Below are 17,543 nucleotides of genomic sequence, written 5' to 3'. Positions count from 1 at the left end.
AGCTCTCTGGGAGGCTGAGGCGGGTGGATTGCTCGAGGTCAGGAGTTCGAAACCAGCCTGAGCAAGAGCGAGACCCCGTCTCTACTATAAATAGAAAGAAATTAATTGGCCAACTAATATATATAGAAAATTAGCCGGGCATGGTGGTGCATGCCTGTAGTCTCAGCTACTCGGGAGGCTGAGGCAGAAGGATTGCTTGAGCCCAGGAGTTTGAGGTTGCTGTGAGCTAGGCTGACGCCACGGCACTCACTCTAGCCTGGTCAACAAGGGAGACTCTGTCTCAAAAAAAAAAAAAAAAAAAAAAAAAAAAATGAAAGAGGGGACATCACGATAAATCTAATAAACATTGAAAGGAAAACGAAGGCATACTATAAAAAAGTCTATGCCCACAAATTTGATAACCTTGATAAAATGGACCAATTCCTTGAAAGACATAATTTACCCAAACTCATACAGGGAGAAACAGACAATTTGAATAGGTCTAAATTGAATCATAATTAATAACCTTCCAAAGCAGGGATTACAAAGCTCAGGTGGGTTCTCTAGTGAATTATACCACAAGTTTAAGGAAGAAATTATACCAATTTTCTACAATTTCTTTCAGAAAATAGAAGCAGAGGGAATACTTCCTAACTCATTCTATGAGGCCAGCATTACCCTAATACCAAAACTAGGCGAGAAAACAAACTACAGACCAACATAAGTGTATGAAAATATGCTCTATACTGTATGTCAACAGGAAAATGCAAATTAAAACAGCAATGAGATACCACTATACATCTATTAGAATGAGCAAACTCTAGAACACTGACAACACCAAAAGCTGGGAAGAATGTGAAATCACAGGATCTCTGATTCATTGCTGGAGGGAATGCAAAATGGTACAGCCAGTTTGGAAGACAGTTTGGCAGTTTCTCACGAAACTATACATATTCTTACCATAAGCTAGCATATAGCAATCATGCTCTTTGGTATTTACTCAAAGGAATTGAAAGCTCGTGTCTACCAAAAACTAGCATACAGATGTTTATAGCAACTTTATTCGTAATTGCCAAAACTTGGAAGTAACCAAGATGTCCTTCAGGGGGTGAATGGATAAATAAACTGTGGTATATGTAAACAGTGTAATATTATTCACTGCTAAAAAGAAATCAGCTATGAAGCCATGAGAAAACATGGAGGAAACAAATGCATATTAATACGTGAAAGAAGCCAATTGAAAAGGCTACATACTAAATAATTTTAACTCTATGCCATTCAGGAAAATGTAAAACTATGGAGAAGGTAAAAAAGATCAGCGGGTGTGGGGTTTAGAGGGGAGGGAAGAATAGGTGAAGCACAGAGTTTTAGGGTGGTGGAACTACTCTGTATGACACTATAACAGTGGACACGTGGCAACATCTTTCCAAACCCATAGACTGTTACAACCCCAAGAGGGAACCCTAATGTAAAGGGTGGAGTTTGGGTCAATGTAGTTCTATTAGTTGTAACATATGTGTCACTCTGTGGGGGGCAGTGACAGCAGGGGGCTCTGCATATGTGGAATGTGTGGTATCCTTGTACCTTCCACCCACTTTTGCTGTGAACCTAATACTGCTCTAAAACAATAAAGTCTAAAAAACAAAAAAAGCAAGATTGGAGGAAAAAAAGGTACATTACATAAAAAATTATTTTCTTACCTAATTCAAAAACAAGTAGAGTTCAAAACCCACTAAAGAAACAATTTATTAAACAAAAAAGAAAATAACTAGAACAAGTAACGATCAACTTTCAGGAGGTTAGAAGATACACTCCTTGCTTCATCTTATTAGTTAGTGTGAACCGACTGAATTCGATTGAAAATAGCCTTTAAGCAAAGTTAAAAAAGATAATATCCAACATTATCTTGCCTAGCAAAGACATGCTAAAAATTAAACTATTAAAGTAATCTAAAAGTTAGAAAGCTTAAGATTTATTATGCCTCTGCAGATACAAAACAAGCAGGTGTTATAATCCAGGTTGCAATGACTGTTGTGTATGTCTGAGAACTTGGAAGATAATGAGCAAGCCTGGGAAAGGGTCGGACAAAGGTAATTGTTTCCCTGTGTCCTGAGTGATAAGAGAACCTTTATGGCTGCTGGAGGGATGTGGACTCAGCTGCAGTCTTCCTGGCACTAGAGGAAAAGGCATGTGGTAAACTAGATATTCTGTAACAGGGCCCATGGGGCAAACGCTTCTATAGTAATGATACAATGTATGTTTCACCCACAGGATCCCAGGTGTTCTGTGCAGGTGTGCACACCTGTGGCGGAGGAAGTGGAACAAACTCAAACTGCCTTTAGTTGATCACATTAGGGAGCCTGGGACAATTAAAGAGCTCCCAGTGCCAGATTTCTCCGTGAGAATAAGCAAGTAAGATTACCAAAGATACACATTTTTTTTTCCCAGTCGAGAGCAATGATAATAGATTCTCCCTTTAAAACTAAAAATCCTATTATGAAGCACTAATTTTCAAAATTACATTGAATTAAAAACAGGCAAATTGATCAGTGGAATAGATTTTATAGAGGTAGATGTAAACAATGGTAAAAAGTCAATATAAGAAAAATCAGCAATAACATTTTTTAAATAAAAAGGGATGAAAATTGTATCAGTCTGGAAAAGAATTAGCACGCACCATGCACCATAATAAACTCCAGGTGGGCCAAATTAGGTTAAAATGTTTATTGTGGAAAATTTCTTTTTATTCTTCTCAAAGCATCAGTTTCCTGTTCCCTAATATGCCACCCGCACTGTAATTTCCCAGTGCGAAATTTCTTCTCCCCGACTATATGTAATGTTGGTGGGAGGGTGAGGTTCTGTTACCGTCTCCCACTTGGAAGCTGAAGGCAATTCCCTTTCCTCTCCCTCCCCAGCACAGCCAGTGCCCTTGACCTGAGCTCAGCCACCCAGTGGTCACTCCTATAGCTTTGATTCATAAGCTGATACGAGGACAAGAGAGAACGGTGGTTGGTCAGTGGCATCCAAACAGGCTATTCCAACGACAAAGCAGCAGCCTTCCTTGCAGTTTCTTGGTTCTCTGGAGCTCCTTGGTCCTTTCCCAGTCTCAGCACATTTCCTCAGACTCATAGCAGTAATTTGCTTACATTACCTAGAGTGAGATTCTTACTATACGTTGTGTATCCTTTATCTGAAAGGCTTAGGACCAGAAGTGTTTTGGATTTTTGTATTTTTCGGATTTGGGAATATTTGCATTATATACGTTACTGGTTGAGCACCTGTAATCTCAAAAGCCAAAATCCATAATGCTCCAATGAGCATTTCCTTTGAGCATCATGTTGGTGCTCAAAAAGTTTTGGATTTTGGAGTATTTTGGATTTTAGATTAGGGATACTCAATCCCTCAACCGGTATATCCAGATGAAGACTGAAATTGCAAAGAAATAACTGAGGAGGGCTGGGCGCGGTGCCTCACGCCTGTAATCCTAGCACTCTGGGAGCCCGAGGCGGGTGGATCACTCAAGGTCAGGAGTTTGAAACCAGCCTGAGCAAGAGCGAGACCCCCGTCTCTACTATAAGTAGAAAGCAATTAATTGGCCAACTAATATATATAGAAAAACTTAGCCGGGCATGGTGGCACATGCCTGTAGTCCCAGCTACTTGGGAGGCTGAGGCAGGAGGATTGCTTGAGCCCAGGAGTGTGAGGTTGCTGTGAGCTAGGCTGACACCACGGCACTCACTTTAGCCTGGGCAACAAAGTGAGACTCTGTCTCAAAGAAACAAAACAAACAAACAAAAAAAAACCTGAGGAGGTAGAGGGAATATGGGGTGGTTGGTGGTGTCACAGTTCATCTTGGAATATCTTCTCTGTAAGGAGAGCACTCCGACAATGGTCTGGTGGTTTACATTTCTTCCTCTTGCCTCCCCCTATGGGATAAGTATACTTCCCCATCCTTTTGGTGTTGGGTTGACCATGTGACTTGAGTGACCAACAGAATGTAAGTTGAGGCCCGGTGCAGTGGGTCACACCTGTAACCCTAGCGTAACCCTAGCGTAACCCTAGCGCTCTGGGAGGCCAAGGTGGGCAGATCATTTGAGCTCAGGAGTTCAAGACCAGCCTGAGCAAGAGTGAGACTCCATCTCCACTAAAAATAGAAAGAAATTAATTGGCCAACTAAAATATATATATATACATATATATATATATATACACACACACACATATATAAACTAGCCGGGCATGGTGGCGCATGCCTGTAGTCCCAACTACTCGGGAGGCTGAAGCAGAAGGATTGCTTGAGCCCAGGAGTTTGAGATAGATGTGAGCTAGGCTGACGCCACGGCACTCTAGTCCAGGCAACATAGTGAGACTCTGTCTCAAAAAAAAGAAAAGAATGTAAGTTGATTTGATGGGTACCATGTCTGAGCAGAAGCTTTAACTATGATTAGCCAATTTTGCTTCCAGAACATATTCTGGACTTTATCCAGTCTATTCTATCCCATGAATGCTGTCCAAATCCACGATAACCTCTCTCAACTACTTTGATAACTTTTTAACTTATCTCAGGGCTTTTAGTTGTGTACCTCTGAAAACTCCCCTTCACACAACCATCAGCGATGTCAAACCTAACCCTGGAAGGCCACAGATGAACACCTCCAATGGCTCTCTCTCCCCCAGATGGCATTTGAGAGCCGTCATGACTTGGCTTCTGCGTGCCCCCTCAGCCTCAACCCTAGGCATTCCCAGCTTCCCACGTCATGTTCAGTAATACTAAACCACCCAGCTCCTCCACGCCTTTGTCTATTCCATTCCTTTGTCTAGCCTGCCCTCCTCTCCCTCCTGATTTTTTTTTTAAGAGAGATAGGATCAGTCTGGCGCGGTGGCTCACGCCTGTAATCCTAGCACTCTGGGAGGCCGAGGCGGGCGGATCACTTGAGGTCAGGAGTTTGAGACCAGCCTGAGCAAGAGCGAGACCTTGTCTTTCCTAAAAATAGAAAGAAATTAATTGGTCTACTAAAAATATATAGAAAAAATTAGCCGGGCATGGTGGGGCATGCCTGTAGTCCCAGCTACTCAAGAGGCTGAGGCAGAAGGATTGCTTGAGCCCAGGAGTTTGAGGTTGCTGTGAGCTAGGCTGATACCAGGGCACTCTAGTCCGGCCAACAGAGTGAGACTCTGTCTAAAAAAAAAAAAAAAGAGAGAGAGAGAGACAGGATCTCTCACTTTCTCACTGAGACTGAAGTGCAGTGGTGCAATGAGCGCTCACTGCAGCCTTGAAATCCTGGGCTTAAGAGGTCCTCCTGCCTCGGCCTCCAAGTAGCTTGGACTATAGGCACACACTACCACACCTGGTGTCTCTTCTAATTTCTGTCCAGATAACTTCTGTTACTCTCAAGGTTCAGCTCAGTATCAGTGCTTCCAGAAAGTCTTTCCTAGTACTTCAAAGGCATGCATTTTCCTGGGCTTCCTTGGTACCTGCACACATCTCGGACACTTCCCACATTCTGTGTAAATGATTTGCTCCCTCTCTTTCTCTTCCAATGGGCTGCCATCTCCTGGAGGGCAGGGACCATATCTTATTCAGCTATTAATCCTGAGAATCTAGCATAACGTCTGGTACATAGTACACATTTGTGGAGCTGAGACAGACCAAATTAAACATTAATATAAGACAACTCTGAGTTGTCACAAAGCCTTCTGCTGCTATTCTTACAAAGCTGATGGCATTATAAATTGGTTCTTCTGGAAAGCAACACAGCAATATGTAACAAAAACTACGAAGATGTTCATTCTCCTTCTGGCATTTTCACGTTTGTGAACATGCCTCAAAGAAATAATTCAAAGCAGAGAAATCCACACAGATGTCCGGCAACTCTAGTTATAACAGTGAGAAAACCTGGAAGCAATCCAAGTGTCTAACAGGGAAATGACTAAGCAAACAATGGGATTATTACATAGCTATTAAAAAATGACAAAGGTGAGGATTATGTCAACATAGAGAAGTGTGTATCTGCAGGAACGTTAAGTGGAAAAAGGAACACAGACTAGTGTTTAAACACTAGTGTTTAAGGCTGTGTATGTACATTAACAAAGATTGGAGCTCAATTTGGAGAAATGAAAATGGCTAAAGTTCCGTGTTCGCTGGGTCTTTTTCCCTGCACAGATCCATGAATTTATGACAATAATAGGTGAGAGTCCATGCAATATAGCTATCCTGAAAGTTTTCTGCAGTGTAAGTATTCCAAGTTATACCAGATTGTATATTCCAAAAAATAATTTAATGCTAAATTCTTATAACATTATTTTAAAAATAATGACAGTTCTTCAAGTCAACAAAACAGGTGTTGTTTTTTTTTTAAGTTAAATTCAACAGGCACTATGAGAGCTTACCTGCGTTGAGGACTTACATTCTCGTGAAATTCACATCAAAATGGTCAAAAATCCTCAGGTGAATATGTGTTATTATTTTAGTTTACTTTCTGTGTTTTGGGTGAATGTACCTATTAGAACAGATTACAAAGGAAAGTCTGGAAGACCTTTGGATTAAACCTCACATTCACAAATTGTCTTAATTTTATATTTTGGATATTGTCTCCAAAAGAGGTCCTATATATATAGTCACTGAGATATACTAATAAGGATTAAAAAGAAAAAGTCATCATCATGTAACTCTAAACTTGTGCCACTTTACCACTGTAGTGCTCTATGAATTAATGTTTTTATAAGTCCTGTGATTATATTGCGAATAGCAGAATATTGACATTATAACATATATTACATTGCAATTAAAAGAAAGAAACCATACTTTTTTATATCCTGTTTTAGAATTTCTTCATTTTTTAAAATTCACTAAGAGCCTCAAAGAGTGGAGGTAGCCCAGGCCTCTGGGAGGCCCTGAGCACAAACATCACTTTATCTTTAAAATGTGATAGTTTTAAGTAGGTGTCTAAACTAATGGGTGGTTAATAACTTAACTATATAAACGCCTAACTAGCACACTGCTGTCTATTAGCCTTTCTGTTTCTGCTGCCATGTAACCAGTGATCAGAAAATCACCAGCTTCTAGACTAGTGGTTCACACACGCAGCTGCAGGTCAGAATCACTTGCATTTTCCCAGACCCCACTCTAAACCTCCTGAATTAAGCTCTCTAGGGCTGGGGCCTGGGGATGCCCATGCTTAAAAAACTCTCGACTTTTATTCCTTCCTGCACTGAATTTCCATACAGTTCTAGGACTCAGAATTCAAGCTAGTATCGTTAGTGCTACAGTTCATCTGCATCAAGAATTAACAGATCTGCTGGCCAGGTGTGGTGGCTCCTGCCTATAATCCTAGCACTTTGGGAGGCCAAGGCAGGAGGATCACTTGAGGCCAGGAGTTTGAGACCAGCCTGGGCAATATAGTGAGATTCCTCTCTCTGCAAAAAATAAAAATAAAATAAAAATAAAAATTATCCAGATGTGGTGATATGTACCTATAGTCTCAGCTGCTTGGGAGACTGAGGCAGGAGGATCACTTGAGCTCAGGAGTCTAAGGTTTCTTTGAGATAGGCTGATGCCATGGCACTCCCTGGGCAACACAGTGAGACCCCCGTCTCTATAAAAAAATTTAAAACATTAGCCAGGTGTGGTGGCATATGCTTATAGTCCTAGCTACTTGGGAGTCTGAGGCTAGAAGATCGCTTGAGCCCAGGAGTGTGAGGCTGCAGTGAGCTATTATTGTGCCACTGCACTCCAGTCTGGGTGACAGAGCAAGACCCTGTCTCAAAAAAATAAATAAATAAAATAAAATAAGAGTTTAACAGATCTCAAGGCCAGTGGGCTAGTTTGAGAACCAACCACCACTTTCAATGTAGTCTCTCTGGGGTGATGTGTTACAAGTGCCTGACAAATAATTTAGCAAAGAAATTTGAGGATGGGATGGTGCACATAGAACTTTTGATCAAAATGCCTTCCATTGTTCCTCAAATTTCTAATTGTACCTTACTATATGAAATAAACAAATGCTGAACGGAAAGTGTTAAGTTCACATGTCAGTTCTTGTAAATAATGTGAAGCACTAGGTTTTTATGGGCAGTAAAACTTTGAGTAGCCCAAACTGTCAAATAACTCAATTTTTCCCCCATAAAGAGGCAAATATGAGGAAAATAAGTTTTCAACACAGAGAAAAACAAATTCCTGGATATGGGCTGTGGTCAGCACACATGTTGTGCATTCTTCCATACTCCTAGTTCTTCATCCTAGGAATCCTTCCATACTATGGTACTGATGCTCTGAAGAGCATTCCCAGCAAAATTCCTCATCCATAAAATACAGATTTAATGTGTTCCTCCAAACACAAACACACAGGACAATCAACGTCCAGGGAAGTCAGAGGAACATGTGCCAACTGAAGAACAAGGGTATGGTCCCCCCTCGTCCCCAGTTCACTGTGGCTCACATCCCACTTGGAGGGACTATGTCTCTGGAGACAGAAGAAGGTCTTCTTCCACTTCTAACCTCAAAAGTGCGGTGATGTCTTCTAACCTAAGACATCTTGACTCAGGTTATAATTATCCTTTGAAGAGCTGTAACCAGAATATTTGGACATGGATCAAATTCAGAATAACCAAGTTCAAAAGGCCTGTGGTTGTGAGGGTAGCAAATGATGTTGTGTTGATAAATACAAAGTATAGTCATAAAGGTGGGGGTTTTAATAATCCAGAATGGGCCGGGCACAGTGGCTCACACCTGTAATCCTAGCACTCCGAGAGGCCGAGGCAGGAGGATTGCTTGAGCTCAGGAGTTCAAGACCAGCCTGAGCAAGAGCGAGACCCCCCATCTCTACTATAAACAGAAAGAAATTAGCCAAACAACTAAAAAACATAGAAAAAATTAGCCGGGCACAATGTCGTGTGCCTATAGTCCCAGCTAACTGGGAGGCTGATGCAGGAGGATTGCTTGAACCCAGGAGTTTGAGGTTGCTGTGAGCTAGGCTGACATCACGGCACTCTAGCCTGGGCAACAGACTGAGACTCTGTCTCAAAAAAGAAACAATCTAAAATGATATGACTGTTAAAGCTTTCCAAAGAAACCAGAGAATTGAGGCCATCATCATTTAAGTGAGAAAACAATGTGGCCTTCCTTATCTGGAGTCAAGAGTGCTAGAAGAAGGGGTGCTGTGCTAGGATGTGGGGCCCTGTGGGAAGACTGAGTTCCCAGGCTGATCTCCAGCCACCTCTGCTTGCCCCGGGGATATCTACCCTCCCCGTGATCTAGTCTGTGGCAAGTCCACAGATGCTATATGCATTTTTCCCTCCCGAATTATGAAAATAATTGCCCTTCAGCCCATGCTTCACTAACCTGTAGACAGAATCCATTCATTTATCTATCACATGGGCTACAATTGCTACTTCAAACGAAAACCCAGGAAGTCAAATCCCTGCTGCTGCTGAAAGTGTATAATTAGCTTCTTGCACAGCCTGACCTCACTGATTTTTCTGACGCATGTGGACTGCAATGTGACCTTTCTGAGACCTCCAGTGTCTTCTGCACAGCTGGAGATGCCCAAAGCTGCACGCAGCACTTCCCGTGCGTGTGGCCTTGCATTTTTAAGCCTGCATGTACCTGCCACATGCTGAATGGATCACATGCTTTGACCACTCACGCACTCACAAGGCTTTTTAAAATACAGGCATGGACTCTGAGTGGCTATATCAGATACAAGGAAGTTTCCCATCCCCTCTTTTTTCTTTTAAAAATGGTTTTGTAATGGTGGCCCCTCAAGAAACACTATAATTGGTCAGCCTGGGGTGTGTTTGAAGGCCTCCCAATCACGTCATTAGCTATTCCAGGAGAGGAAAGGCAGGGTATCCCCCCTGGGAGAATGACAACACGCCCGTTTCAAGTTGGGGAAGAGCCTGTGGTTCTCTTCCTGCGTTTGGGGGAAAGCGAACACACAATGTTCATTTCCTAAATATGGGATGTGCTGTGCTGGCAGGTCATTTTCCACCATGTCACATCCTTCTGGCTGAAGGCAGCAGGGGCCAGGACAGGAAATGGCAAATTCTCAGAATGAGACATGGTTTTCCCAGGGCAGCCATTGGCCCTTTGAAACTATAAAGCACGCTCATCCAGAAACGGCCTCAGATTTTTCTTCTTGGAAGCAGCCAGAAGTGAATGGTAAGTGGGGAGACTCGAGGCATACTGTCTGGAAAATAGCCATTGGACTTGCAGTAATGGGCTTGTGTCCTTACTCCCTTATATATTTGGGATGACACTTTCTCTTTTTACCAGGGAAACTTACTACTGGTGGGTTGGATTATGGAGGTATGCAAGTAAAATAAAGAATCAAGCCTAAGATGAGGTTTGCACTATTCATTCTAACTAGGGCTACTCATTCTAAGACTAGGCTCTGTGAAGAATCAGCTGGAACATGTCAGTGTTTCAATTCCCTCATCTTCCAGATGGGACAACGATATCTGCCCTATCTCACAGTTTTGCAATGCTCTATTTCTTTGGCTTCTTTGCCACTTTTAAGACATTCCTAATAATGAAGAGTACAGTGGCTACGAAGGTGGGAATCTCTGGCAACTAGGAAGGATGTGCTTTTATGCCCAAGATATAAAGTTCTCTCTTTCTCAGTCATGTTCAATTGGTTTCAACTTAATTTGGCACAAGGTAGCCCTCAGTGAGGCGAAGAACAAGAATTCTGGCCACTTTATTCAGCTGTTACTCATTTTTTAAAGGAAGCTTTCATAACAAAAAGATGTAGTGGTATTAATTTAATGTAATTTAATTGTAAGCAACCATCAGAGATGGAGATTTCTGAAGACCAGAAGAGCGCTAGTTAGAACAAATAGCCCTAGTTAGAATGAATAGTGCAAACCTCATCCCAGGCTTGCTTCTAAGATAAGAGCCTGGAAGAATCGCAAGCAGAAGAGTTGTTTCATGCAAGCATCTAACTTAGAAAGATTAGTTTCTTCTATTTGATAGACCATACTACTTTTGAGGTTTTGGTGACTTGTCTTTTTCACTCATCAGAGAAAGGGAGAGAGAGAAAACTGTGTTGCAAAACTCCTGGGATCCAAATCTTCATATAATGAAAGAGCTTTGTAAACGGTACAACCTACCACTTGGAAAGTGTTACCTTTCCACCAAAGCAGAGGCCTCAGTATTGGAGGGGCCTTCTAATACTCCACAGCCCTGTTAAAATTTTATTTAACAGCATAGCTAGGCGCTGTGGCTCACGCCTGTAATCCCAGCTACTCCACAGGCTGAGGCAAGAGGATCACTTGAGCCTAGGGATTGGAGACCAGCCTGGGCAACAAGGGAGACCCTCATCTCTTAAGAAAAAAAAAAAAAATCTTGGCCAGGTGCAGTGGCTCACGCCTGTAATCCTAGCACTCTGGAAGGCCGAGGTGGGAGGATCGTTTGAGCTCAGGAGTTTGAGACCAGCCTGAGCAAGAGCGAGATCCCATCCTCTACTAAAAATAGAAAGAAATTAGCTGGACAACTAAAAACATATAGAAAAAATTAGCCGGGCATGGTGGCGCATGCCTGTAGTCCCAGCTACTCGGGAGGCTGAGGCAGAAGGTTCGCTTGAGCCCAAGAGTTTGAGGTTGCTGTGAGCTAGGCTGGTGCCACTGCACTCTAGTTCGGGGAACAGAGTGGGACTCTTGTCTCGAAAAAACAAAAAAGAAAAAAAATCTTATTTAACAGATAATGACGCCCATTGCTAGCATTCCCTGGGAGAGAAGCAGAAGATATTTCCATATGCGGATGTGAGGTCCTGGGAACTCGTGGGACTCGTCCCAGATCCCAGAAGCGGGCTTTGTGAACTTGACACATGACCCGCTGGGAACGGCCCCGTTTCCCCCGGAGGACTCGCGCTCGCGCGCGGGGAGCGCGGAGGCTCGGGGCTAACTGCGTGTGTGTGTCCCCGCAGGGCATGGAGAGGACGGCGGCCGCGGAGCCGCCCGGCGCCGACGCGCTGCGGCGCTTCCAGGGGCTGCTGCTGGACCGGCGCGGCCGGCTGCACGGCCAGGCACTGCGCCTGCGCGAGGTGGCGCGGCGCCTCGAGCGCCTCCGCCGGCGCTCCCTGGCGGCCAACGTGGCGGGCGGCTCGCTCAGCGCGGCGGGCGCCGTCGCCGCCATCGTGGGCCTCTCGCTCAGCCCGGTCACCCTGGGGGCCTCGCTGTTGGCGTCGGCCGTGGGGCTGGGGGTGGCCACGGCCGGCGGGGCCGTCACCATCACGTCCGACCTCTCCCTGATCTTCTGCAACTCCCGGGAGCTGCGGCGGGTGCAGGAGATCGCCGCCACCTGCCAGGACCAGATGCGCGAGATCCTGCGCGGCCTGGAGCTCCTGTGCCGCTCGCAGGGCCGCGGCGACCGCCAGCTGCTGCAGTGCGGCAGGAACGCCTCGGTCGCCCTGTACAGCTCGGTCTACTTCATCGTCTTCTTCGGCTCCCGCGGCTTCCTCATACCCAGGCCGGCCGAGGGCGCCACCAAGGTTAGCCAGGCCGTGCTGAAGGCCAAGATTCAGAAACTGGCCGAGAGCCTGGAGTCGTGCACGGGGGCGCTGGACGAGCTCAGCGAGCAGCTGGAGTCCCGGGTCCGGCTCTGCACCAAGCCCGGCCGCGGCCACGACCTCAAGATCGCTGCCGAGCAGCCCGCGGGGCTGTTTTCCTGAGAACGCCCTTTGCCCCCAGTGACCGAGGCCGGAAGCCACCCCCACGGGATGCTCCGGATTTGCAGCTCCCTCAGGAAAACGCCACGTCGGGTTAGGGACTGAACGCAAAGGATGAGAAAAACTGTTCTTGAAGCGCGTGGGTCCCCACAGCCCCTTGTCTCCCATCGCTGTGACATCCTGCCAGGGCTGGGGACTTTTCACTTGTGTCATCTTGGTGCAGTGTGTGACCTGAAAACTCTTTTTTTCTTTTAGCAAAACCTTTCTGTCTTCACACAGCTGGGCAGGCACTTCCAATAACTTTGTTTTAAAGTTATTTAGGCGTCGCCGCCCCTGCCCCCGTGTTTTGAGCTGAAGCTGGAGAGGGTGCCACCCTCTGGCGCCTGTCCGAGTCCCACTAGGCTTTGAAGTCCTCAGAATGCCCGTGGGAGGAGACACTGCCTTAAACCCTTCCAGAGTTTCTGATACAAAGCACTCCAGAATCCGGAGCAAATCAGACCCCCTCTGAGCTCCATTGGAGGGTTCAGGACCCAGCGGAGGCCCTGGTACTGATATGCAGTCTTCTTCCCTGTCCTTTCAGCGTCCTCACTCAGGTGCAGCCTGGGTATGAGTGGACCTTTCCTGGGTGGCTTCCTGTCCAGGCTCCAGGGACTGTGGGAGGGAAGCCAACCAACCAGGCACCTCAGTCCTGCCCTTGTCGCTTGAAGAAGCCGAGGCCAAAAAAGAGGAAGTGATTTAACAGCTTCATTTACTGACCAAAACCCTGGGTAGAGAAGAGAGCAGTGGGTTTTGAGTTGGACAGTCCGGGTTTATCATAGGTTTTGTCACCACGCTGGGAGCTTGGCCACCTATCTCTCTGACCTTCTGTGAAAGATGATAAAACAAACTCACCCTGTTGTGAGGTGTTAAGTGAAACAAAGTGCCCAGCACAGTGTGTGGTCCCCCCCCCCCAAAAAAAACGTGGTCCCTGAATTGTCAAATTAGCATCAGGAGCTTGTTAGAAAGGAGGAGCTTCTAACATGCAGGAGCTTGTTAGAAAGGCAAATTCTTGGACTTGACCTCTGATTTATAGAAACAGGAACTGTGGATGTTGGGCCCAGCAACGTGAGTTTAAACAAGTTCTCTGGGTGATTCTGATGCACACTAAGGTTTGAAAATCACTGCAACAAACGTTCATTTCTGATCCCCTCAATGAGCCTTCACGAAGTCTCACAGCTTCTCTAAGGGCTCCATGGTCTTCTGAGTTATTCACAGAAGGTCAGGGACAGGCTGTGTCCCAGAAGCCAAAGAAAGAACGTGTGTGTGAATGCATCCTGGGGCCACGTCCCACCGTGTGAACTAAGGGATGTGTTATAACATAGTAAACCCTTTAGAGGGCAGTGTTGCCCACTCATTGTAGAAACTGGTACAAAGGAATGTGAACTAACCTAAAATGGACCTTTCTCTATTTTCTTCTCTGAAAACCACAAGTCCCTGTATTTTTTTAATTTATTTTAAGTTTGTAATTTAATTACTGTTTGTTATTTGCTTTTAATTTTATTTAACCACCACATTTAGAAATAATAAGAATAGCAAGTTTCTGAATGGGAGGCTACTGGGGCTCTTTTCAAGAGATGAGACTGAATTTGACTTCTTAAGGCAGGGTATGAGCTGGAAACAGCATCGCTTTTCTTGACTAAGTCTCTCCCCTTTAGGGGGGATTTGTTTTTCTCTAGTGTTTTAAGTGACCCTTTTAAGTAGGTGTGGCAAGTTCTGAATAGAGAGACCAGGAGCTGTGTTTAAGCTTATAATGGAGGCTTGAATCGTGGGCTATATAAATGATGAAGCAAATTTATCCTGAAGGTACTTTGCCAGAAGATAACTCTTGACCTGGAAGGAGAACCTATTTAGTTCAGGGAAAAAAAAATGAGAGACATATGAAGGAAGCACTTAGACCTTGGAAGCCTGATGTCTTATGTCTGATGAGTGATGCACAAAATAGCTTGTCTTATGGTGGTATATTTTCACTTTGGGGTCTGTAAAAATTTGTCAGCTATGTCTAAGAAAATATTTATGATTTCTTCAATTTCTATTCTTAATAACTAACTGCAATGTTGAAAAATAAGTTGGTTAAGTCTTTGGGACCGCACATAAAAAACTTGGCTTGATGGCCAGGCGCGGTGGCTCACGCCTGTAATCCTAGCACTCTGGGAGGCTGAGGCGGGAGGATTGCTCAAGGTCAGGAGTTCGAAACCAGCCTGAACAAAAGCGAGACCTGTCTATACTATAAATAGAAAAATTAATTGGCCAACTAATATATATAGAAAAAATTAGCTGGGCATGGTGGCGCATGCCTGTAGTCCCAGCTACTCGGGAGGCTGAGGCAGAAGGATTGCTTGAGCCCAGGAGTTTGAGGTTGCTGTGAGCTAGGCTGACGCCACGGCACTCACTCTAGCCAGGGCAACAAAGTGAGACTCTGTCTCCAAAAACAAAAAAACAACAACAAAAAATCTTGGCTGGTATTTAATTATTTAATATGCTATACCTCCACCTAGTCTACCCCCATGCTTCCCAGTGGTGGCAGTATGTCTGAGAAAGTATAATTTTAGCACTGGGGTGGAGAAAGTAGGAATTGTTGTTTTTATATTATTACTTTTTCTATAAATTGCAATTCCCAGTGATGGCAGTATGTTTGAGAAAGTATAATTTTAGCACTGGGGTGGAGAAAGTAGGAATTCTTGTTTTTATATTATTACTTTTTCTATAAATTGCAATTGGTCTGTATCCTGGTTTATTTTGAAATCGATATTGGTACCTTTTTAATATGGTGTCATTTTCTAGCCTACCTTGCACAGATGTTGGCATTTTAGATTAGCAGAATGTACTTCACATAGTCATTTGTGTTATGTCATAAAGGTACAACTATTCTCTAACTCCATCTTTTATTAATGCTTAAGATTAAATTATATTCTTCCAGTACCGGAGCTATTCTCTAGACGTAAACTGGGCACTTTTGGAAGCAGCAGCAGAAACAGCAGCTGCAGTATTTTCCTATATTTTGAGTAAATCAAAGTTCTAAATTTTTGAAGTTATCATTTCAGTGGCCCACTTTACATCTAAAGAAGTGTGTGTGCTTTGGAACAATACTTTGCACATAATAGGAACTCAAGACATGCATTTGAATAATTTAATTAACTGGGTGTATTTATAGGAATTTGTTGATAATGAAAGATCATCTGTCCTCCTATGTGTCTGTTATGAAGATTGGAGCCTTTACCAGGATTTAGTCAAGTCCAGTTAGATTGATCCTAGAGACAAGTATGTCTTTATTTCTCTTATGGAAATGTTTATGGCCTTTTCCTTTAGGCCTTCATTCTATTATAAAATAGGTTGAAAAGGTATGTTGTAAAGGGAAGAAGGGAGAGGGGTATTTTGATTATAAATGTACTCCACAAAAATGTCATTTTGAAAAATAAATGCATTTGTACTAAATGTTTTAAGTGCTTCTCTGTTAGTTTCTTGGGTTTACAATTATTTGAATTGTTTTGTTTCACAATAAAGGAGATTCATTTGATTCTTCATTTCAAGGATTCAAAAAATGTATGCTATACCATTAAAGAGTAATCCTCAGCAAACATTCTCACCCTAACCACTTTGATGCACCTGCCCTCAGGTGCTTGGTCCTTTCTGATGTGGTGAATGTCAAAGTGAAAAAGAGAGAGAGGAGTGGTGTAGTAGCTTCCCAAATCAGATATGTCAAACAATCAGCCAACTTGATATATTGATATATTTCCATTTAATACCTTGGTGTGAAAAGAAAGCAGCAGGAATTGAGACATTGAGACAAAGACATTATCCAGAGATAAATGAGGATACAGTTAAATGTAGCAACTTGTTTTTTGTTTTTATTTTTTTGACACAGAGTCTGCCTCTGTTGCCTGGGCTAGAGGGCCAGGCATCAGCCTAGCTCACAGCAACCTCAAACTCCTGGGTTCAAATGATTCTCCTGCCTCAGCTGGTACTACAAGGTGTGTGTCACAATGCCCGGCTAATTTTCTCTAGTTTCAGTTGCCTGGCTAATTTTTTTTCTATTAATTTTTTTAGTAGAGATGGGGTCTCGCTTTTTCTGATGCTGGTCTCAAACTGCTGACCTCAAGCCATCTTCCTGCCTCGGCCTCCCAGAGTGCTAGGATTACAGGCATGAGCCACCAAGCCTGGCCTAAATCTAGCTACTTTTGAGTTCATTTTTCCCTCACTGTAACAAAAGTAGTCCTTTCCTTTTATTGAAATAAATTGCTCATTTCTCAAACTTGTTGATCTTTCTGTAATTAATTACCTAGTTCCATATTTGCCTGTGTATGAATTAGTAACTTTGAAAAAAGGCAGATGTTTAATCATTTTCACTTAGAATATTCAGCATCAGACTATATGAATCAATTTTTAAAAAGTAATTGGTCCATACACAGGAATTCCCTTATTATCTAGAAATCAGACTTCCGGCAGTCTCAAACCCTTTGACTATAATTAATACCTGGGAAGTAGTTGAAAAGAAACCTAGAATCAAATTAGCCTTCGCAAAACCCAAACACTAGGGAGAAGTGGACAGGGAGTTCGGGGAGGTGGGGGCAGCGTCTTTATCAGGAAGGCAAAACTTTATCAGAAATCTGCAGGGGACTTCACCTTGCAAGTCACCGCTCTTAACCGTGCAAGACAGGCTGGGAAATGTAGTATTTTTAGCTGAGAAAAGTGCTGCCCCCAATATACCTAGGCTTCTAGTATATTGGTAAGGAAGAAAAGCAGGGTGGCCATTGTGTAGGGGAGCCCAGCAATCTATGCAAAAACCCTGTCGTGATTGTGGCAGTCAGTTTGGAGCTACTGCTGTGCAGGTGACCTTACTATCTAAGTGCTGGCCTTTGAGTC

The 17,543-nt window shown here is 43.7% G+C and overlaps 1 protein-coding gene across 2 annotated transcripts in view; it reads left to right on the top strand.

Moving 5' to 3' along the window:
• Nucleotides 1–16,186, top strand: part of APOLD1 (apolipoprotein L domain containing 1) — a 55,935-nt gene extending 39,749 nt beyond the window's left edge. Inside the window, exons 1-2 of one of the 2 annotated variants that reach the window (XM_012774424.3) lie at nucleotides 9,969–10,138; nucleotides 11,904–16,186. In XM_012774424.3, the coding sequence (XP_012629878.2) occupies nucleotides 10,136–10,138; nucleotides 11,904–12,647 (747 nt within the window). In that variant the 5' untranslated portion in view covers nucleotides 9,969–10,135 and the 3' untranslated portion in view covers nucleotides 12,648–16,186. Of the gene's footprint in view, nucleotides 1–9,968; nucleotides 10,139–11,903 lie in introns of those variants that run through there. The other variant, XM_020287624.2, reaches the window with a different exon arrangement.
• The last annotated feature ends 1,357 nt before the right edge of the window (nucleotides 16,187–17,543 follow it).

The sequence above is a fragment of the Microcebus murinus genome, chromosome 10 (assembly GCF_040939455.1).
Source record: "Microcebus murinus isolate Inina chromosome 10, M.murinus_Inina_mat1.0, whole genome shotgun sequence".
In the NCBI taxonomy this organism is placed as follows: Eukaryota; Metazoa; Chordata; class Mammalia; order Primates; family Cheirogaleidae; genus Microcebus; species Microcebus murinus.
The sequence above is the reverse complement of the archived record's forward strand: the minus strand, read 5'-3'. Positions and strand labels throughout refer to the sequence as shown.